This window comes from Fukomys damarensis, unplaced genomic scaffold (assembly GCF_012274545.1).
Source record: "Fukomys damarensis isolate Sample0158 unplaced genomic scaffold, DMR_v1.0_HiC HiC_scaffold_4, whole genome shotgun sequence".
Lineage (NCBI taxonomy): Eukaryota > Metazoa > Chordata > Mammalia > Rodentia > Bathyergidae > Fukomys > Fukomys damarensis.
Genome location: NW_022900916.1, coordinates 38,728,352 through 38,751,619, shown reverse-complemented (window position 1 = coordinate 38,751,619; position 23,268 = coordinate 38,728,352). Strand labels below are relative to the sequence as shown.

Here is a 23,268-nt window from a genome sequence, read left to right as displayed (position 1 = left end):
CGCGCGCGCGCGCGCACGCGTGGGCTTGATTTTATAGTTTTAAATGGTACCAAGCAAATAATACTGAAGTGTTCCAAAACTGAAGAGGGCTGGGGTTATCCCTTAGAAGAAAATTTGTTAGGCAAGCCACATTCAAGCCTAACCTGCATGCTATTGGCTATGAGTTGGATATATCCTGAAACAATGATATATATTAGATAACATGTCTTTAAACAGAAGCACATCTAGAATAAGATTATTTATTAATACATTGACAAAAATAGTGTGACCAGAGTCTCCCGGGACCTCAAACTTTGTATCTCCCCTAGGAATGATGGTTAATTATTCTCTAATGTAGTGTCTGTGGTCAATTTATAGAACTGTCATGAATAACAAGAATGGAATATATGTATATCTATATGTGTCTATCCCCGACCCCATGAGTGTGTGTGTGTGTGTGTGTGCGCCCACTGTTCCTTTTACCCAGGCTGGTCATGAACTCCTAGGTTCCAGTGATCCTCCTGCCTCAGCCTTCTAAGTAGCTGAGTCTACAAACACATGGCACTCTGCCCATATCATTTTTTTTTTTAATTAAGGGAAGATGTCAGAGAAATTTGAGTTTTGGAGTTAATCAGATCAAGCTTGTACAGACACAGAGACCTATAATGTCACAGTTAAGCCTCAAATTCTGGCAGTCATTATAAAAGAGAAGCACAGCGAAGGATGCACAATGTTCCAAGCTGGGCACTCCTGCTTGACCCTTTCTTGTACCCCTGCACTTCTCTTGGAGCCAGAGAAGTCACTCTGAGCTCCAGCATACACCCAGGCCAAGGTGTGGACAAATAATTGACATAGCGCGGGACTGGGCCTGAGAGGCTGGGAGCTGGCAGAAACAGTAGCCTAGCCACCTTCCCCTGAGAGCCTTCCTTTGATTGAGAAATTACTGTGGCGGCAGCAGCTATAATGAAAGGGGAAGCAGAGCCCCACAGGTGACAGCTTTATCTCCTACAACCTGAGATGTATCCGGTGGCAGCACAGTGCCCAAGGCCAGAGAGTTCTTTCCTGTACTGCCAGCTGGGCTCAGGGACTTGTCAAGCCCAAGTTAGCGCATCAGTTGCAGTCAGGGAGAGGATGGGTATGTGTGGACTCAGAGCTCACTTCCAAGGAGAGCCCATACTCCTTGGTGGGGCTGGGTTCTCTAACGTGCACACTGGATTCTGGCCTCAAACACAGTGTCCATTTGGGGTTTGCTATGTGAAGTGAGGTCTGAGCATGGCGCCTTATAGGATGAGAGGGACTGCATGCCTGGTTGCCTCAGCAACCTATCTCTGAGCTTCTTACATCAATCCCAGAAACCTGCTGCAGAAAACCACAATAGCCCAGCACAAGCTGCCAGGTCTCAAGGGAGGCTGTGAGGCCATGAAGGGCAGCCAGGCTTCAGGAAAGGACACTTGGTCACTGAAACTGTGTGGAAACTGCTGTGGGCCTGGGCTCAGTGTTGGCTGAGCACTGAATAAGCCTCATTTGCTTTTGGCCATATGTCTCCTGAGCCTCCAAACATTCTTCCTTAGGTTGCTCCCCTGTTCCCCCAGGGACCTGCTGCTTCTTGGCCTCAGCATGTTTGGTGAAGTGGGGCCAATTAAGCCAAAGAAGGAATGGTCTTCTTAAATAACATCTTTCACACCACTGCAGACCTGACAGTCCCCTCCCTGTGCCCAGATGCTCCCCCTGCAGAAGGCTCAGTCTCTTGGTGATCTGGGCTTTGCAAGGTGGGTAAGAGCTGTCGAGCTCTGAGCACTGTTTTGCCCATCTGCCCTTTCCCACACATGCAGGTTCTCCAGTAGATTAATTGCCAGACTTAAAGGAGAAGCTCATTGTGATTTCTGTAAGCACTAGGTGCTGGTTCTGCCTGTGTCTGCCTCTCAGCTGAGTGGTGCAGATATTGGGTTGCCCTGGCCCAGCCACTGAACAGGAGCTCCTGTACTCAGCACTCCTATTCGGGGTCTCTGGGCCTGGATGGTGGAGGGAGCTGGCGTTACGCCAGGGGAAGGAGAGAAGGGGCTCAGAGTGTGGCTGGTGGAAGAAAGGACTGCTCCGGAAACAGAAGGCTCTGGAGAACAGTGAGGGGAAGGCGTTTTGTCTTTGTAGAAGAAACAGCAGAACAGCCTAGATTCTGCTGTTAGCTTTGCCCCTTCCTTTCTCCACTTTCCTCTGTGCCTTTGTTTCCCAACAAGTCAGACTAGATCTGGATCTGTTTGTATAGTGTCTTTTTTTTCTGACCCTAACAGATTCTGCATATCCCTTTCTGTACTCACCCCAAATTCAAGCATTGTTGAATTTGAATTTCCACTTGAAGGATTAGCTGTGAGCCTCAGGTAGTAAGAAGGGGAGTTACTCAGGGTCCTGCCCCTTGCTTGCTCCCCACTACCTTTTTCTCTTCTTAGGGAATCATCATCCAACATATCCCAATTCCTTCATCCCTTCTAGCCCTTTGCCACTGCCTCCAGCTCAGGCTTTGAGAATTCCCAGGTATTTAGACATTCATTTTATTGCTTAATCGAGCTTGAAGCCATTTAAATTAATACGTTTTTATTTTAGCAGCAAAGGCTTTTATAGGCCCCTTTAGCAGAAGAAAGAGGTCAGAAGAGAATCAAGGAAGGAATTTATCCTGAGCCACTGCCTTCCTGCAGTAGAGGCAGATCAGCCACCACAGAGGATGTCAGAGTCAGTGCTGTGCCTGGGGCTCTGGGTAAGGGATCCTGAGTAGAAGGGACCTAGAAGCCCAAGAAGCCATGGGAATTCCTGAGGACCTGGTGTTCAGTCACAGCCCATGACTCAGGGTCGTGCTGTGGCAGTGACCACACCCTCCCAGCTGCTCTTTCTTTTAGTAACCTAGTGGGGTTTCCACCTAACTGCCTCTGTGCCAATGCCTCCCCTCCCCTTCCTGATTTCTGGAAGCCTCTTTAATTACCTTTGTTAAACATTAATCTTCTGAACTCCTGCAGGAAGAACACAGTCTCCCCTCTTCCCCAAAGATTGCCTTGCTCTCTGGGACCTGCCTGTCCCCAGCACAGGGCTGGGACAGAGGTTGAAGAAGAATAAAGCATACTCAGCTCCATCTGTTGCTTACCTCACTCCTGACCCTGAGCACTCCCACCCACTCACACAGTCCTCCCTTTACCCAAGAAGGGTCAAGTGTACCCCAGTACCTCTCTGACAAAGGGAGGGAAGTGGGAAATGAAGGGATAGGATCTGAGAAAGGATTGTGTGAGTGTGACAGGATCCTGCTCTTCTTCTCTGGTACCAGCAATTCCTACCACATGGAATGAACGCAGAGCTGCTGCTCAAGACCTGGGTGGGAATCCTCGGTCTCAGTGTCACTCTCTTCCCCTGTGGCTGCAGGCTGACACCCCATCTTTCTGTCCCCAGGTGGAGGTAGAGGTGGAGAGCATGGACAAAGCTGGCAACTTCATCGGCTGGCTGCACATGGATGGCGCAAACCTGTCGGTCTTGCTGGTGGAGCACGCCCTCTCCAAGGTCCACTTCACAGCCGAGCGCAGCACCTACTACAAATCCCTGTTGTCTGCTGAGGAAGCTGCCAAGCAGAAAAAAGAGAAGGTAGGGATGTGGCAGCCATTCCTAGCACATGCCCACTACACACACACACCTCCTGAGATGTCCCTGCAGGGAGTGGCCTGAGAGGATGGCGGTCTCAGACCCGTCACCAGGGCGCCATGCATAGTCAAGGGAAAGGCTGAGCTGACCTTGATTGTGAGCCTGTTGCAGACCAGAGGTGTGCCTAACTGCAGCCTGATTGAGCCCCAGTGATGCCCCAAGTCTGCTCATGTGGACCCACAGCAGAAGGCTGTCTGGAGCTGGCCTTAGAGTAGTGGGAGAAATGACTGGGGAGCCCCTGTGAAGCCCAGGCTGCCCTGACCCTTCCCTGTCAGTTCCCTCTAGGGGACCAGCAAAGGGCCCACGGCCATGTATGAGTTTCCTTCACATTTCCCTGCAGGAAAGCAGCCCCAGGAGATGCATAAAGCTGTTAGGACAGCAGATTTACAGCCCATCAGTCTCTGCAGACACTGCATAGAAGGGAGGGGGTGTCCAGAAAGCAGCTTTTGGAAACAAATTGATGATTAAGAAACTCAGTGGTTTGGGGGTAGGAGCCCAGCCTGGCACCCCACTACTAGCCTGTCTACATTAACTTACAGCCCGGCCCCAATAATGGGGATAAATCAGCTGGCCACCAATTTGTCAGGGCTTCTCTGAGCTTGAGGAGGATTTCTTGGGACAGCCGTGCTGAGCCATAAATTCATTCCAGGAATAAACATTTCCTTCCCATCTGGCTTGAAAATTGCTTCCCAGAGCCAAGGCCCAGACACTTGCCAGAAAGAGTTGGGGGCTTTGGGCCCCTGAAGTCCTACACCTCCCAGCCCAGAGCAGCCACCTTTTCTCTCAGGACTTCACTCTTCCTCTGGGAACAGGGCTAGGACTGCCCTCCTGGATTTCTGTCTTTTCCTTCCATCATGTGGGAAGTAGGGCAGGTGACATTACCCTTTGGTATCAGAAGAACACAGGCTGACAGACACTAGGAAGCAGTGACTCAAAAGCCAGGCCAGGTAAAAAGGGCTGACCATGCCCTGGAGGAGCCAGGCCTTGGGAAATTCCCCCTTCCTTGTTCCAGTTCTTGCTCACATTAAACCCTGTCTTCCCAAAGTGATGAGAGAAGCAGGCAGCCTCAGCTCCTAGGAAAGAAGTACACGCTTCCTCTTGGATTTCCTGCCTGTGACAAGTGAACTTAACTGTCACACCTGTGCTATCTGTGTGCCTGAGGGAGATGGAGGCAAGGAGATACCAGGGCCTCCTGCTCGGGACTGAACCTTCCCAGAAAAGAAGCAGCTTGGACTAATGTGGCAGCACCTGAGTGCAAGGCCTGAGATGGAGGCACCTCTGCTACTCAGCAAATGAGCACTCATGAGCCTAGAAGCTGCCTCCTCAGATCTGGGCCATCCTCTGTCTTCTGAGAGCAAAGACCAGAGGGTGATTCAGGGAAGGATGGTGGGGGGGGTTGGCCTGAGGAGAAGGGTGGGTTCTTTGCCAGGTACTGAATTGGGCATCATTATTTACTGCTCAGTAGATGCATCTGAAAGAGCCTAAGCTGTCATTTCGCTGGTGCCATTTGATGATGCTGAGGAGTAATTACCTGTGATTAATTACTTACACAGGCTATGTGTTTTTATTCCAGTCCAATTAAATTGCAGTGCACAACTCTCAGTTGAGGCCAGCCTGCCTCCTGGGTCCCTCTCCTGCAAATCCTGTCTGTCTACTCCAAGGATCCTGAGGAACCAGGCTGGCTTTCCTCCTCCTGGTGGGGCTGGTTCCTGGAACAGTATCGTTAGAACCTTGTAGCAGCCCTCCGAGTCATCTGGACTCAGATGAAAGACTTTGGTGGTCAGCCCAGGGACAGTAACCTGGGTATCTCAAGTGTATCCAGCTTGTGACCCCGTCAGGGATGCCTGGCTGGCCGGATGGCGCGGGGGGTGGTCATCATCTTAGTATCAGGATGCAAGAATCTTTGTTCTGCAAGCTAACTAAGGAAGAGGAAAGCTGAGAGATTTCCTAAGACCTGGCTCCTATAGAAGTTTTTGGGCAACATGATGATGTGTGTACGCCTTAGTGCGTGTATCTGTCTGAGGGAACATGACAGGTCAGGCTTCCCAGCTCTGAGGACTTAGCTGTCTCCCTGCTGGGTGTAATTCCTCCCCTTCCTCTGCAGGTGACTAATGGGGGGTCACCCCACACTCCTCAGGGACTCTGGGCAGACCTGAGGACCAAGGATAGAGCCACAGAGGGCAGACACTTAGGCTGTCTCCTCCCCCAACATACTCATGCCCAGTAGGGCCCTAGGCAGGGCTGAACTGGCCATTGATTGGCTTTTATGGAACTTGGCTTACCTGCTGTGGGTTTGAAGGTCTCTGCCACCTGGCCTCATGCCAGCCCCACTCCTGGAGCCTTGTGAGTCTTAATATTAAATAGGACTTTGAAAGGAAAGACTCTGGCAAGTAGATCCCCAGTCCATGTTCCCTGTCCCCTGCCAGGAGAAGGACCTTGGGCTCTCTGGGAGAGACTTAGGAGGAGAGTCAGCCTCCACTTCTGTCCTCATCTGGCTTTGTGCCTAGTATAGTGGGCTTCTGCACTGGGGGCAGCTGCAGCAACAGAGACCATGAAAGGGCTCCAGAATTTATAGGGGACCTGAGCCAGACAGGAGCTTGCCTGGCAGAGCAACCAGAAGCAAATGCAGAAGGAAGGAGGTGCTTCTGTAGCCATTCCTGACCTTGGTGGATAGCCAGTCATGGTGGGTCACAGTGGACCTCAGGGTCTGCTACAGCCTAGAGCCAGCCTTGAAGCAAGAGAGCTGCATAGCCTCTCCACATTAATGCAGGCCAGAGTCCACCCAAGACCGGCGGCAGACCCACTCCATGAGAGATCTCCCAGCAGTCCTGCTGCTTAGTTCAGACTTCACTCTCCTCTGCCCAGCACCTTGGCATCAGGGGTTCTCCTCACTCTTCCCCTTGCCAAGAATCTGGGATATATCTAAGGAACCAGCTCTGTATCTTTCTGGAAAGGGCCTTTGGGTTTTCATAGTCATCTCCTCAGGATTCCAGGAGGAGGAACTGAAAACATTCCTAAAAACATCTTGTCGGGAGCTAAGAACCCCAGGATGGCTGGCAGGTGTCTTACAGTCAGTGTCTGTCTCTTGCAGAAGTACTCTGGAAGATGACATCCTTCTCTAAGCTTGTCCCAGCTGACTGACCCCATTCTACCAAAAAGCCACCTGACCAGGATACATGCACCAGCTTGCTTGCCTATGGCCACTCCCCAGAAGGAGGGAAACTCCTGGCTCTGCTGTGCGAAGGGCCAGGTTCCTATGTCCTCAGCTGAGTTCTTTTCCTCAGAAGCAGCTTTCCCCCTTCCCTGTGAATGCTTCTTGGAACGCTCAGCCACCAGCCTGCCTCTGAGTATGGAGGCACCTTGCTTTCATGCCTTCTCAACTCAGGTGGCCATTTGTGTGCGCCCCAAGTGAGCTGTAGGACCTTGTAGCAGGATTGGCCCAATGTTGAAGGCTGAGGACCATCCCTGACTGCTTTTTTTGCATCCTCTATGACAGCTCCTGCCCACCTGAGCCTGCCCCAGTGAAGCTCCACCCCCTCTCCCCTGGGAGGAAACTCAATGCTGTCGCCTGAGGCTCTTTCACTTGAGTCATTAGCAGCTTCTGCTCTCACTCTGTCATTCTGTTCCCAAATCATCAACACTGCTGAGGAGTGCCTTCCCCCACAGCCAGGGGAAGCAGGGTGGGGTTAGGATGGAGGCCACTCAGGAGCCAGTGCAGGAGCCCTGTCTCATTACAGGCTCAGTGGAGCATTCCAGGTGCCAGGAGCTGGTGGGGAAGGGCAGACTGCTGGTTCTCCTGGCTGACGGTGCAGGGCCTGGCGCTAGCCCACATAAGGTGGTACTGACCGTTTTGTCTCAGAGCAGTTCAAGTCCTATCATCTATCCTCAGAGCTGCAAGGGTCCCAGAGGGCCTGGGAGCCCAGAGTCAATAGGATTGACTGTCTGAGTACACACAACCTGGGGACCTTCTAGCCAAAGAGGCCCAGGAGGAAAACCCCAGCCTCATCACGATGGAGGCCTTGGAATTAGAAGTACCTGTGGATGATCTTGGAGCTCTCTCACAGGGAAGTGCGCAAGCTAGAGACCTCCTCTTTCTGTGGGAGGGGACCCCTGAAGGGATTAGGGTAACCCAGCCTCCTCTCCCAGGCTGGCAGGGCAGGTGTATTAGAAGTAGCAGTGTATGCCGAGGTCTCTGAGCACTGGTGCTGAGGGGTAAGGTGGTGGTGATGAAGACAGGTTTGAGGTGACTGGAACTGGAAGGTGAGAGACAGGAGCCGTTTGTGCTGGGGCCAGCCACTGGGCAGAAGCACACAGATGCCACCTCAGAAGGCCCTGTTCTTGTAGGATGGAAGAAAACTTGGGCAGTGAATCTTAGCCATTTTTAGCAGCCTCCACTGGACTCAGAAAGCTTTCATTGCTCACTTGGGTTCTCAAGCCCTTGCCTCCCTTTCTAGTGGAAGACCAAACCCCACATTGTGTAAAGGCAGAAACATGGGCTGTGGGTCTGACCCCGGGAGGTTCTATAATCACAACATCCCTGCCCTCTAGCTGCTTCCTGGGGCTACCTGGGAGTCATGTCAGCCAAGAGGGACCATCTCCAGGCTCATGTGGACATTTTACAGGGGAGGAAAGGAGACCCAGAAAAAAAGGTACATCAGCTGACCAAAGTGAGAAGTCAGAGGCAGGAGAGCAGGAGCACCTCACCTAAGCTTTTGCAGAGACTCAGTGCTGCCTTGTGCCCCCTCTTGGGGAAAAAAATTCAGTACTAGAGTGCCCCAGAGGAACTCTAGAGGCAGGCTGCCTGTATGTGAGTCCTTATTCCACTTTCAGCGGTGACCCTGTGTGCCTCAATTTCCCCATTTATAAAACAGCTACTTACAGGCACTGTGAGCATGAAATGGATTCAGAGAATCGTCGAAATGGCACCTGGCACTAGTTAGCACATAAGTTTGCAGCTACTGCTTGGAGCATTCTCTGCTCCTGTGTGTGTCTGTGGGACCCCATGTGTGGCCCAGTCCCCCAACCTCCCCCTTTCTGCTGCTTGGGTGGAAAGCCTCCTCCCTCGCTGCTCTGACAGGCCTCACTATTTGGATAATCTCCTGGCCGCAGGATTGGACTTGACGCGCTGTCACGTCGAATAAGCTTCTGAGCCACTGCAGCCCTGACAGAACAGGGCTTGGAGAAGGAAAAAGAGAGGAAGGGTGGAAAGAGGGTGGCCTAGCTTCCAAGTGAGGCCAGAGCGACCTGCTGGAGGTGGGGAGGGCAGAGCGTGAGCAAGCTGCTGAGGAGAGGTATTCCGGGCTATAGCTTGGCATGCCTCAGGAGTGTCGGTGGTCCTGGGGCAGTGGGAAAGCCCAGACTGTCCAGTGACCCTGCACAGCACTGTAGGGTGGGAGATGGAGATCTGGAACTCTGGAGGATCCCAAGGCCAAGTGAGTTCATCAGGGCGGCCTCACACTACTGTACATGAGGGTCACCTGGAAGCCTGGTTGTGTTCCCTTTGACACTCTCCAGGACCCTGAATTCTTAATCTTTAGAGAGCCTGCCTGTTCCCTCAGAGGTAGGAGGCCTCTGGGGACTCAGCCCAGTGTGATCTGAGTGTCCTGCAGTGACCCCCACACTCACTCACCTGGGGTAACCCCATTTGTCCAAATTCCTGGTGTCCTTTCTGAGTTCCCTTCCTGTTTCCCCTCCCCTCTGCTGCTCATAAACACAGGTCTGGGCCCACTATGAGGAGCAGCCTGTTGAAGAGGTGATGCCCGTGCTGGAGGAGAAGGAGCGATCTGCCAGCTACAAGCCAGTGTTTGTGACTGAAATCACTGACGATTTGCATTTCTATGTGCAGGATGTGGAGACTGGTGAGTGCTGCCACTGGCTTAGCTCCTGGTATCATCCAGCACACCTCAGGGTGAAGAGCTCCTCTTCAGTGGGTGGGAAGCAAGCCCAGGGTTCACAGGGGCTCCCCTGAAAAGCTGGAGCTGCTGCCACCCCACTGCAAGGCCCCTGGGCCTGAGAGTCATCTCAGAAAACCACAAGTGAGCCCTGGAATGGACATGGGTGTGTGGCAAGGCTGAGCAGGTCTTCTGAGGACAGGTGTTCTGAGTCTTAGGTAATGGTTATGCTCTCAGACACCCTTGGCTGGGCTGGGCGTGAGGATTTGTAGCCCTCTGAGTCTATCAGGAAGCAGAGAGCAGATCATCTGTGTATGACCAGGATGATTCAGCCCTCTCCTTCCCCACCTCCCAGAGGGAGGAATGAGGGGTGGGAGCCTGGGATTGTCTTTGTTAGGGTGTCTTCTCCAGAGGTTACAATAGCCCCAGTGGTGACCAGTTTCCATGGCAACAGAAGCCATCCCCTGGCAGCCTTCTGAAGGACCCTCTCTTCCTGTCGTCAGGAGCTATGTAGTATGGCTCCTGCAGAGGTAGAGGGGAAAGCGAGCTTGGGCTTCTGAAGGACAAAGAGCAGTAGAGGCCACTCCGCAGCAACTGGCCCACCTCTTCCCCCTATATTCCCCTCTCCCCACCCTCACTCTTCTCCGTGCCACCCTGTACAGAGAATCATTTGGGAGCAGAGAAGTTCTTAGAGCCACTTCTGGGGCCGAGGAGCCAAATCCTGGTAGAGGGAGCAAGGGGGGACTGCAGATGTTCCTGTCCTCGTGAGTGGACAGCCCCTCAGATGGCAGGATTTGGCTGCCCACCACCTCCTTCCTACCCCAGGCCCACTCCAATTGCCAACAGCCTCCTCTCGTCTCAGCCACTTCCCCTCTAATGATATTTCCCAGGCAGCTGCTTTTGTGGCAGTGTCATTTCACCAGGAAAAACTTGAGCACTGGGGCTGGCCCTGGGCTGACTTTGCTTGGGAAGGAAAAATGCGAAGGAGGGGTAGAGATGGAGCTGATGGGGCTCTGGAATTAGGTTCTCCTGAGGTCAACAGTGGTTCTGGTGAGAGCTGGCCCGGTAATTGTCTTGAAAATGAACTAGCCAGCCTCCAGGTCTGGGCTGTATAATGGTGTGCCCATGAGCAGAGAAGTCTGGCATGGGAGAACTCAAATAGACTGTGCCCAGGGTACTAGGACTCCCAGCAGGCAAAGTATGAGGTACTTTCTTTTAGGGGTACATCTCTGGCCCTCTCCACCTTTTCTCTCAATAAAGCTCACCCTCAGCAAGGGTCTGATAAAAACACTGACATTGGCTGCAAATGACCAAGCAGGCTTAGTATAAGAACCCTCTGGGGGTTTAGCCTGTTTGCAGTAGGCCAAAAAAAAAAAAAATCCAAGAAAATAAAAGTAGACCAACTGTGGAACCTGTTGGTGATCCTGCTTCTTTGGCCCCTGAGTGTGACTGAGCAGGAAGCACTCTGGAGGGGCGCTGAGGATTCACTCCTGGGCTAGAAGAAGGGCAGCTGCTGCCGAAGCATGCCTGTTCTCCTACTGAGTCACGGGGCTGGGACTGTGCAGCAGGCTGAGAGTGGGCACCCATCCTTGTGTGCCTGTGCAGAGATCGTTTTCAGTACAGCTGAATTATTAACCACAATGCGGGCATTAGGGATTCTGCTCGGTCTTGTGCGAATAAACAGAAACAAGTGAGCTATGGTCTGTGCCCTGAAGGAGCACATGGTGTAAAGAAACACAAACACAGACGGGAATTTATACTGCTGATGGTGGCAAGTGTGACAATAAATGTGTGTTCCGCACCTTTACAACCTGGCATTCAGCCTGGGAGAGAGGAGTCCCACACCTAGACCAAACCCACAGCTCTACACTCACCTCTGTGAGAGGAGGGGCAAAAGGGTCTGAGGCACAGCTCAGATGAGGGCCAGAAGAGACATAAAAGAAAAAGGCACAGAGGACTGATGCCCAGCCTGCTAAAATCAGGGGAAGCACAGCAGGAAGGGACCGAGAAGGGATACTGAGGAGACCTCAGTTGTTGCAAAAACAGTCCCAAAAAACTGCAGACAAGCAGCAGGGACCATTGATCCCAGGCCAGAGTGGTGCGGGGAAGGGAGATTGCTGCCCTCAGGTAAGAAGAGGTTTGAGGGTAGGAGGCAGAGTGGGAACCCAGTTTGACAGCACTAGAAGTTCTGTTCAGCACAGATCTTGCTGGTAACAAGGGTCAGAGTGGCCCAGCTTGAACAGACTAGGCCTGAGCACTCAGATTCCAGAATTCCTCTATCTTATGGCTCTGATTCTGGCCCTTTCCTGTCCAGGGAGGTAGGGGGCCCATCGTCATCTTCACTTTTTCCCCTGGGAATCACATCTATTTGGCCTCAGCCTGCTTTGTCCACTCAGTCTAGGCATATTCCCAAGGGCTCCCACAGCCCTGGGTGGGCAGGGGGCAGCTAGTGCCGTGCTGCTTTCTGGCATATCCCACCCTGTTCTGTCCCTGGCCCACATAAAGGTAAGGTTCAGGCAAACTTGGCACCTTGGTGTCACGGCTTCTTCCTCCTTGGCAGGCACCCAGCTGGAGAAGCTGATGGAGAACATGCGCAATGACATCTCCAGCCACCCTCCTGTAGAGGGCTCCTACGCCCCCCGCCGCGGAGACTTCTGCATCGCCAAATTTGTAGATGGAGAATGGTAAGCCACTTGAATCAGCAGGGCAGAGTCTTAAGCAGTAGGGAGAGCAGGGCTGTCCTCGGGACCTAAGCTTGCAAAGGTAGAGCTGGGTTTCAAAGCACCTCCTTCCCACTAGGTTGTTGGTGACAGCATCCACCAGCTCTGTGGGGTGTCCCTCCCCATGGGCCATACCCTGTCTGGGGCCTGCACCTTGGCCCTGCAGTCCAGCCAGCCTCCAGAGGACAAAGTGGTGTCTCTCCCTCTCTCCTGAGGAACTCCACAGCGGAGGGCTGGCTGGCTGGCTGACTAGGACTCTCCGACACGGGGAGAATGATGTCACGGGTGTGTGGCAGAGACTGGTTTACAGTGAGCCCAGACCAGCCTCCCAACCCACCACCTCTGCTGCCTGGGACATGAGCGGCAGCACTCCCAGGCCGGAAGAAGGTCACTGTGTGTGACAAGGGTAGGGCCCATGGCCTTCCTGGGGTGACGAAGTGACTTGGATATGTTCCCTCCTGCGGTCTCCCAGACAGATCTGCTGGCTAATTACAGCTGCTGTTTAGTGTGCTGGCTTTAAACAGCAGACATCAATCTAGTCATTAGTCTTGTCTCTTTATGCCCCAAGGACACATTAATCTGCTCCACATGCTCCCTTCTCCCCTCCTCTACTCCCAGCCCTGCCTTGATTCTATTAGATGGCGTCCACAGTGCCCCAAAGCTGGGCCTCCATGGAGTCCTCTTCGACACCCGGAGACCTTGGGAGGCAAAGGCTGTCCCCTGCCAAGGCCCTTGGGAGGCAGCTTCCTCAGAGCTGTCCCTTGTGCTCTGCCCATGTTGCCATTGCAGGTACCGTGCCCGAGTAGAGAAAGTCGAGTCTCCCGCCAAAGTGCACGTCTTCTACATCGACTACGGCAATGTGAGTATTGGGGCCTAGGAGAAGGCAAGGGAGAGGCCATCAAGCACAGGAGCCCCTCAGGCAGTTCCAACTGATACCTTGAAAATTCCTGAGCTTTCTGACCAAGCCGTATGCATTGGAGCACTTCTCCTGTTTGTGGAAGAGGCAGGACCGTTGTCTGTGGCCAGAGGCCTTCAAGTGCTCACAGGTTGCACGTGTAGGTCCAAGGACAAGTGCCCAGCCACATCCACACTTCCTCTTCCTCCCAATGACTGAGGCACCCAGGACCTTGGTAGCACACAAAGGCCTTTTCCACCCCGTAGCTCTTGGCACTCCTGATCAGCTGGGTGTTGCCTTCTGTGGATCCCCAGCATATCCCCAACCCCAACTGGCTGAGAAAGGGAAGTTACAGGTGACTGAGTAACTTCTACCCTTGTGAGAAATGGCCCTCAGGCTGGTCTTGGGAGTCTGCTGACAATCCTGGGCAATTCCCTACATCAGCAATAGGCAGGAGAGAGACTGTAGTTGAAGAATGTAATGCTCCTGAAGTGTGGCTTGGTCATCTGCTTTCCTCCTCTGCCCTCTTCAAGGACTAGGGCTAGAATGTGCTAGCAGAGAGCCCAGAGCTGGGTCATGCTCCCAACTTGTCCCCTGGGAACACACAAAGGAAGAGGTCCTGCCAGGCTGGGCTGAGCCCACCCTCCTGGGCCAGAATCACAGGCAGCCCTGGACACTGTTAGTTCGTGTCTCGGTGAGCTGCCCCAGCGCACTGCTAGAGCACCCTGGCAGGTAGGGTGGTAATCAGCAGCCCACATCCCTGCAGGAAGGGCAGTGAAGGGATATGGACACAGAATAGAAAGTCCACATGTCACCATGATTATTTTAACAGGAACCATCAGGTGTACCAGCACTGGGCACAGTGAGAAGGTGTGAGTCACTGCTGGTGACAACAGGGCACATCCTTCCAGGTTTCACTAGCTGGGGAAGCCTGTGGAACCAAGGTGTGGGGCAAGCAGAGAAGGCCCATCACTGCCTGTGCCATCGGGGCCTGGCACAGAGGGTGGTCCTTGAAAACAAGAGGGCGCCAAGCAATTAAGTGACACTGTTGTCCTGGTGCTTCCTGTACAGAGAGAGATCCTGCCGTCCACTCGCCTGGGTACCTTGCCACCTGCCTTCACCCCTCGTGTGCTGCCAGCTCAAGCCACAGAGTATGCCTTCGCCTTCATCCAGGTGCCCCAAGATGTGAGTGGAGGCATCTTCCTCCTTCCAAAGGGTACTGTGCTCTGGCAGGTGCCGCTGTAGCCCTCGCAGGCTGGCAGGAGACTGTTGGTGACAGGGCACAGGAGATGGGAGTGACTGACTTTGACCATGGACCCTGAGGGATGGTGCCTCAGAGGTGGTGATGTGAGAGCATTTTTGCTAACACTTGAGAAATGGGTAGGCTTGGTGAGCCAGGGAGCATTTGGTCAGAGACTAGGCCACTACAGCTGTGTACTAGGTGGTTTGGGGACGGTGGCAGAAAATGGGAAGGGAAAGGGAAGTTGGGGCTGGGTATTGTGAGCCTGACTGCCCACAGTGTTCCCAGTTTATTCTCTGTATTGTAGGCAGGAAGGGAAGTGGCAGCATTTTCAGCCAAAACATTACATGGTCAAATCTGTTTCTGAAAGTTAGGTTCTTATAGCATTGTAAATGGGAAAGGCTGGAAGGATTAGTTGAGAGGTGATTGTAACAGTCCGCATTGGAGACAGTGATGGCCATTCCAGGGCCATTCAAGGGGGATGAGCAAAAAGGCACAGGTTTTGGACACATGGCAACAGGAAGGAAGGTGGGGACAACGGAGAAGATGAATCTAAAATGGAATTGAATGGCCTATGCATAGATAATGTTGGAGTTGGTCAGGAGGAAAGAAGGAGCAGTTTGGGCTGTGGGACCTCCAGGAAGTGCTAAAGCTTCCAGTTTGGAAGAGACATAAGACCTACAATTGAGAATTTGAGTATTAAAAATATAGGAGCGTGTAAGGTTGCTCAGAGTGAATATGTGGAAGATGTGACAGGGGAGAGGAAGGGCAGAACGTGCAGCAGGGGGAGAGGGCACAGGTGGCCCCCAGTTTCCAGAAGGAGAGCACCTGTCTGCAGAGTCCCGTTCCACAGGAAGCTCCAGCACACTGAGGCTCTAACTTTTGAGGAGGTGCCTGGTGTTCAGGGCAAGAGCAAGTGAACAGCATGGCTGGCACTGGCAGCAGAGGCAGGGTACTAGCAGCAGGTGGGAGGGTAGGAACTGGCACCAATGACTCTTCTCCTGCCTTTTCACAAAATATACATACCAAAGGCAAGAAGTGAGGCCACAAAAGATCCTCGGGACAGGTATCACAGATTAGGTCAAGGGGAAGTCTGTGCGGATGGGGAGACCTGATTGGCAAGAACTCAAGGTGCCAATAAAGACAGAAACAGGGCTGGGGTGGGGTCACCCTCTAGAGCAACAGTGCTCGAGGTCGGAGATGAGAAGGGCCAGGGCAACCAGCATAGGCTTAGCTTGGGGCAGGAAAAGCCACTTTTCCTCAGAGACACAGGACAGGTGGGCAGGAGCTGAGGGGTAAGGGAGAAGAGTTTGTTCATATGCAGATGCCTAAGGGGAGGGGAGGGTCTGTCCCCCTTATTAAATCCCTGAGGTCCACAGACAGGACCTAGGGCTCAGGTGGCCGTTTTTAGCTTTCTTTCATCCCTCTCACAAACGTGGCTGTGTCCCTTCCAAGGAGGATGCTCGCACAGATGCCGTGGACAGCGTGGTCCGGGATATCCAGAACACTCAGTGCCTGCTCAATGTGGAACACCTGAGCGCCAGCTGCCCCCACGTCACTCTGCAGTTCGCCGATTCCAAGGGTGATGTGGGGCTGGGCCTGGTGAAGGAGGGACTGGTCATGGTGGAAGTGCGCAAGGAGAAACAGTTCCAGAAAGTGGTATGTGATGTGGAGGGGGCCCTGGCTTCTTAGGGACAGGCCCCCAGCACCTCCCCCACCATGAGCACCATCACCACTGGGGAACTGGGGACAATACCCAGAGGTGGTATGGGAGCGGGGAGTTTACCACCCTGCTGGTCCTGCTGGGAAAATATAGTGGATTTGGGTTTGTTGGGTTTTTTCTTTAAATCTAATTACATTCCAAATTAATTGGCTGTGGGTTTGGCTGAAAATGTAGCTGCAAACTAGAGTGGAAAGTTTCCCTTCACATGTACCCCCAGGTGACAAACTCGGAAGCCTTGCCAAGGGTGACATGGACAGGGTCAAAGTCTCTTTCCCAGTCATGTCCTTTTCTCTAACATACAACTCCCGAGTCCTAGCACCGGGGACCACCCAGAAGCCTGAGCTGTCCAGGAGGCAACACTGAAGAGCCGGAAGGGCTCTGTCCCATCACCTCTCCACCCCAGGAAGCCTTGGGACTTGGAGCTGGGAGCACATTGTGATGCGATGGGAAGGTCAGCCTTGAGAAGAGCTTCTTGCTCAGCACATGGAGCACCACTCCCTTGCTTCTGGCATTGACTAGGGCCAGGTGCCCCATACTGGGCATACCTTGCTCTGTTCAGTTAATTTACTATTAGCTTTGGGCTGTGGGTGCTAGGCAGTCCCTCCATTTAGTGCTGTTTCTTTTTTTTCTTTTTTAATTGTTTTATTTTATCCCATTGCTCCCCCGCCAACCCGCTCCCTATGTGTAAAAAGCTTTATTTCCATGTTTCCTTCTATTTTCACTTCTTTCTTGTCCCTTCCTTTGTTCTCCCTTCCTCCTCCCTGTTCCCCTTCCCATATGAACACGTTCTTCCCATTTCCCAACATCCATTATACATCTCAGTCCTTATTTCCACATTCTGTTTCTCACACCACAGAAACAATGTGTTATTTAAACATGTGTTTCCAGTTTATTCCACTTAAAGAGTGTGGTCTCAAGATGCATCCATTTAGCTGTAAATGTCTGAAGTTTATCCATCTTTATGGCAGAGTAGTATTCCATTGTATAAAGAAAACACATCTTTAAAAAACAAAAAACCCACATCCACTTGTCAGTTGATGGACATTTGGGCCATTTCCAAGCTTTAGCTATTACAAATTGTGCTGCTATAAACATGGGTGTGCATATATCACGGAGGTGTGATGCTTTTAATTATGTCAGGATGATACTAGGAAGAAGTATAGCTGGGTCAAATAGAACCTCTGGTTTTAGTTTTTTGAGAAATCTTTATGCTGATTTCCACAGTGGTTGCCCCAGTCTGCACCCCCACCAACAGTAGAGAAGCGTTCCTTTTTCCCACGGCCCCTCCAGCATTTGTTGTTGATTTCTCAGTAATAGCCATTCTTTCTGGAGTGAGGTGGAATCTCACTGTTTTAATTTGCATCTCTTGAATAACCAGTGATGTTGAACATTTTCATGTATTTATTTGCCATTTCTAATTCTTTATCTGAGAAGTGCCTTTTTATTTCACGTGCCCAGTTTTGCAATGGGTCTTTATTAAATTTGAGGGGTCTGATTTTTTTTTTTAGATCTTTATATATTCTAGATAATAGTTCTTTATCTGAATAGCTGGTTAAAAAAATTTGTCCTACTCTATGGTTTGTCTCTTCACTCTGTTGGTGGTTTCTCTTGCTGTGCAAAGCTTTTTAATGAGATGAGGTCCCAGTTGTTGATTCTTTGTAGTATTTTCCATGCAGTCTGAGTTTTGTTTATGAAGTCTTTGCCTACTCCTGTGTCCTCAAGTGTTCTGCCTGTTCTCTCTTCCAGAAGATTTAGTGTTTGTTTTAATATTTAGATTTTTGATCCATTTCGATTTACGTTAGTGCATGGTGAAGGATATGGATACACTTTCAATCTTCAGCATGTGGAAGCCAGGTTTTCCAGCACCATTTTTTCACGCTTCTTTTTTTTTTTTAATCAGGAATTGAACTCGGGCCTGCCAGCACCATTTTTTAAAGAGGCTATCTTTCTTCCGGTGAAGGTGTCTAGCTCCTTTTTCAAAGTTAAGGCCAGTGCTGCCTCCCAGCTGAGGGAACAGGCTGGTGGGAAGTTTCAGTACTTCAAGCCCAGTGCTGCTGCCCCAAGACTGAACTGACTAGAAGGAGTCTAGCTCCTAACTCCTCTCTCAAAGAAAGCAGGCATGGAATCCATGTCCCTTCCACCACTCCGCTCAGCCCACTGCTTTCCTTTTTCCTGCCCCAGCCCGATGCCTCAGGCCTGTGTGGTGTGTTGGTGGCTGGTGGACCATCAGCCCACCAGTGGCTCTTTGAAAGAAAGCACAGTTGTGAATTGCTCCTGAGACTTGAGGAAAATATGAATCCTCAGTCCTGCCCTGAATTGGAATCTTACTGTTCCCACATGAAGCTACCCACAGTGTATCTGGTGTTTAAGAATTCCTTTTGCCTCGGTCCCTGGGGCCAACACTACCACGTATTTATTCCTGTATTCATTCTCTCAGCACACATTTACGTAGGGTTCCCTGTGTATCAGTGGGAAGCCATAGCATTCCCCTCCCTGTTTACATTCAGGCATAAGGAGACAATAAAAATGAATATGAGTACGTTAAATGGAATGCTAGGAGATGATAAGGGCAAGAGAAAAAGAAAAATTGGAAGCAGAGCAAAGAGGATCAAGAGTAGGGGGTAACTGTGTATGGGGCCACTGAGGTTGCATTAAATTGGGAAGGTGATATTTTATGAAAGCCATGAAGGGGCAGGATAGGCATTCAGGTGGATGTGAAGGGAAGATCATTCCAGCCAGTGCAAAGAATCACAGAATCCCAGACAGTGTACCTTCCACTTTGGGCTCTGAGCGTGGGAGGATTTGCACAGATGTACACACCTGCAGGTCATGCTGGCTGCTCAGCTGAGAACACTCATGTCTCGACCACTCCCTTTCTTCTCTTGTCCTGCAGATCACGGAATACCTGAACGCCCAGGAATCAGCCAAGAGTGCCAGGGTGAGTTCTTGCCTCAGCCCCCAGAAGGCACTGAGTGAAGGGGTTGGCCCTGCCGGGTCCAGCAGGTCCCACATCCCTGAACCGTGTTTCTTTCCTCTCACAGCTGAACCTGTGGCGCTATGGAGACTTCCGAGCTGATGATGCCGATGAGTTTGGTTACAGCCGCTGAGGAGAACCATGCCTGGCCCCCAGCACCACTTGCGCCAGTACCTCTTCCTCTGTCTGGAGTGTGTTTTCACTTGCAGACCCCAGGGAGAGGGGCAGGGTGTAGGTCGGATCCAGCTTTGCTTCCATGTATTGAAAAGTCTTGTAAGGCAGCATCGGGGATGGGGTAGGGAGCCCAGGGCTTGCGGTGAGCAGGCCGTCATCTTCTGGGATGACCGCACTGCTGTCCATAGTCTCTCCTAGTTGATTTTGTATTTTTATTTGGGGGTTTGTGGTTTTTCAAAAAAAAGAAAATTGTCCTCAAATCAGGAAAAAACATGAAAGACTTTGTCCTAGTGAAGAGGTAATCCTGACACCCAGGGCCAGCTGCCAGCTGGCACCCGCCTCTACCCCAGACTGCCCTTCCCCAGCTCTGTCCAACCATTGATTGTGTGATTTCTCTGATATGTCCATTCTCAAATGCCAGTGTGTCCACATCTGCCTCCTTACCATACCATTCTGTATTTAAAAGCTTTCAAGGCCCAATAAAAGTACATGCTCTCTGCAGCCCTTAGTGTCATGGAGTCAAGAGCCCAGGGTCTCAGCAGCCCCAGGCAGGAAGAGCCCTGAGCAACTTGAACAGTACCAGCCAATCAGCCAGGTGCCTGGCCACAACCACTAAAAGCACAGCCAGCTGGAGAAAACAGGGCCATCTACAGAGTTCTAGGCAGCTCCTGGACATCTCTTCGGACTCTGCACATGGCTGCCCTCAGTGACCTTAGAGACCCAGAAAACTCAGCGAGCACTACCCAGACTGTCCCCCTTCTGTGAGTGTGCCCAAAGCACAGAATGTGTGCCCAGCATGGAACCCAAAGGGATGTGGGGGTGGGGGTGAATTCCCCAGCTGCTGCAGGGGCCAGCAGACAGCAGGTTAAAAACAAGACCTCTTTGTTCTTCACTGGAGACCAGAACTGGAGAGGCTGTGAGCTATTCTAGCCTATGAGGGAGAAGACAGCCCCCCACTCCTCTAGTGCAGCCACATGGTATGCAGTAACGAGCTTGTCACACACAAGGGATGCCACTGAGAACTGTGGGTGTGTGATGAGGTCACCTGCTACATCCGCCCCTTGCTCCTCACCCCCGTCCCTGCCCCTCCCTCACACATACTCTGCTGAAACCATAGCAGCACATCTTTCCAGCAGCCCATCTTCCACCCTGACATCCTGATCTGGGTGATGTTTCAAGCTGCCACATACCTTGCTGCTTTGGTTTTGGCAGTAGGGGAGTCAGTGGAGTAGTACGCCTGGCTGGCTAGCTGTCCCTCGTGAGTCTCAGGTCCTGCCCAGACACACTTGTTCTGACCAGCTTTCACACAGGCTTCTGCCCAGAACTGCTGTCATAAGGCAAAAGGTCTATGCCTCTTGGACCGTGGTGCCCATGCAGACGGCGATGTGATAGGGAAAAGACCCAAGGACAAATCGTGTGGAGAAATGTGGAGTTAGTTCGGCACCAATAACAACCGAGCTTCCCTTCTCTTAAGCTTCGTGATTCTGCCTGTAGCTTTTCAGGGCTAATGAGAGCAGCTGCATGTGCTCCTTAAGTCCGATCCTTTACAGCCCAGGGAACTGCGTTCCCCCTGACTGTGTGCACCCCTTGGAGATCCACCGAGTCAGCAGGAGTATGATGGTGACTTGTGTGAGTCTGTCCATCATCCGCACTCCTGGAGAAGCTGTCATGTTCCCAGCAGGCAAGCTCCTCTCACCATGGCCTCTCATTTTCTTTTCATCCACAGAGAAAAGAATGCCCATCTCACTCATTTTTCTTCTTCCAAGGTGCTCCTGGTAAGGCCAAGAGGTAGGGTACTGTGTATTCTTGACAAGCCATCAGCAGAGGGGCAAGATGCCAACCCACTCTTTTGTAAAAGGGTCTGAAATCATCTCCCTGTCTTAACAGTTGCCTTGGTTACATCTGCACCCAAGGATAAACCCTCCTTAGTTTTCCCATTGAAATTATGCCTGAGCCTTCCCACTTATTTCCTTTCTCTTCCAAGGCTGGTTTAGACAAGTCAGAGCACTCAGTAGTCAGGAAAGCGCTACCTCTGCTTGTCTGATGTAGGTCCCAGCATGCTGTTCCTCTCTACCCCATCTGTTGAGTTCTTGCGGTTTTGTCTGGGCAGGCCTGGCACCAGGGTGGGGCAAGCCATGTGCTGAGGATACAAAACTGAAGGAGACACTCGAGCGTTGTGTGCACTGGCAGTGTCTTCACCCATGCTTGTCCCGTCAGTATCGGCACTTGCAGTTACACCAAAAGAGCGCCTCCCACTCTAGGTTCCTTCTAGAGTAAAATAACTGTCTCTTGGCCTCAGGATCATGGGTTCTGTTTCCCCATCCATCTTTCTAGTTGAACAACAAAATCATTCATCCATCCATGTCTCCACTCCATGGGGATTAAGCACAGCATTGGACTAGTGAGGACTAAGGCTGTTTCTAGGCCCTCGGGCCGGTGGCTGGATGAGAAGGCAGCAGGTGTAACGTGAATAAGCCACAGCAGTAAGCAGTGCCCCGAGGACTTCACAGGACTAAATTCCTTGAATGGGAGCCTGGTAAGGCTTCCCAAAGGATAAGGGAAGAGTTGGGCTAAAATGGCATTGTTCATCTCTAGGAAGACGGAATTCCCAGGTGTCTGAGGGTGGTGCAGCAGAACCTAGGAGTTGGGGTGGCCACCATGGGTTACTGATGCCTGAGAATCCTCGCCAACAACCCTCCTCTCTCTGCTACATGAAGGACCAGTAGGGAAGACAGGCCATGGAGAAAAGGGCTCATGGAGCTGCCTCGCTTTATTTATTGCGTTGATTATTTCCGCATCCTGGGGACAGAGTCAATGGACCCCTTTTCTTACATTAGCCCATGTTGGGAAGCAGTGAGGGGGGCTAGAGAGCTGGTGCCTCAAGAGTGGTTATAGATGTCCTCATTACAAGAGGATGCTAATTTAATTTGAACCTAATTACAGTGCTCTACCCTGGGTGGCATGTATTTTAATAATTAACGTCCTTCAGATGTGTGGGAGTGTAATAATATTTACACCAGGTTGGCCAGCAGCCTGGGGAGGCGGGCTGGGGGCTTATCCACCCCCTCCCTCCAGGACAGCTCGCCTGCTAGCAGGTGAAGAAGATGGCACACATCTTAGTCACCTAGTATCTTGCCATCCTTCCCAGGAAACGTGTGGGCCTCCTTTCTAGCTACTTTCTTGACCCAGCGGGCCGTTTTGCTGTGCAGGGTGCCACAGTGGAACTCTTAAAGTCCATCAGATGGCCAGGATCTCTGGGCTCTAGAACCAGCTGCCCATCCCTTTATGACACATAGGCAAGCACCCATTTCTGGCTTCTTTGGCTGCCTAGGCTATGCCAGGAAAGGGCCTGTTTAAGGGAGTGGTTGGTCTTTCCATTTTTTTGGAGGTAACATTTGTGACAAGTAGAAATTCAGAAAAGTACGCAAATTATACAGGAAAAGCTCAAGTTTTCACAAAGTGAACATACCCATATAAACAGCATCGCACCAAAAAAAGAGTATAACTACCCCTCCCCAGTCACCATCACCCACAGATAGACCCCTCTTGGCTTCTGTCTCAGTGAATTCTGTCTGTCTTGTGCTTTTGGGGTTTTTTTTGGTTTTTGATTTTCAGTTTTGCCTGGTTTCAGACTTTACATAAGTGGATTAATACAATATGTGTTCCAGTGTGCTTACTTCTTTCACTTGACGTGTCATGTGATTCATCACGTGGTGACATAAGGGACAGTGTGACATTCTCATTTCTGTATTGCCACTGCAAAGATACCACACCTGATTGTTACAAAGAACTCAGAGCTCAGTAATCTGCTACAGCCAGATCCATGCCAGTCCCTAAAAGAGAAATTGCTATATAAATAGCATAGAGGACAAGAGGTGACACTTTATGGAAAGGAAAAAGATGCCTAGGCAGGACAGTTCCATCCCCCCAAAAAGCCAAAGCAGCGTGGTTGCCAGGGTGACTCTTGGACCCAGCTTCCAGAGCTGCTAAGGTGGGG

The 23,268-nt window shown here is 51.5% G+C and overlaps 1 protein-coding gene across 1 annotated transcript in view; it reads left to right on the top strand.

The window, feature by feature from the left end:
* Snd1 (staphylococcal nuclease and tudor domain containing 1) overlaps nucleotides 1–19,772 on the top strand; it is a 445,827-nt gene extending 426,055 nt beyond the window's left edge. The window contains exons 17-24 of the mRNA XM_010633440.1: nucleotides 3,409–3,597; nucleotides 9,371–9,512; nucleotides 12,106–12,229; nucleotides 13,055–13,124; nucleotides 14,232–14,345; nucleotides 15,856–16,059; nucleotides 19,017–19,061; nucleotides 19,165–19,772. Coding sequence (XP_010631742.1) covers nucleotides 3,409–3,597; nucleotides 9,371–9,512; nucleotides 12,106–12,229; nucleotides 13,055–13,124; nucleotides 14,232–14,345; nucleotides 15,856–16,059; nucleotides 19,017–19,061; nucleotides 19,165–19,230 — 954 coding nt within the window. The 3' untranslated portion in view covers nucleotides 19,231–19,772. The remainder of the gene's footprint in view (nucleotides 1–3,408; nucleotides 3,598–9,370; nucleotides 9,513–12,105; nucleotides 12,230–13,054; nucleotides 13,125–14,231; nucleotides 14,346–15,855; nucleotides 16,060–19,016; nucleotides 19,062–19,164) is intronic.
* Nucleotides 19,773–23,268: the final 3,496 nt, after the last annotated feature.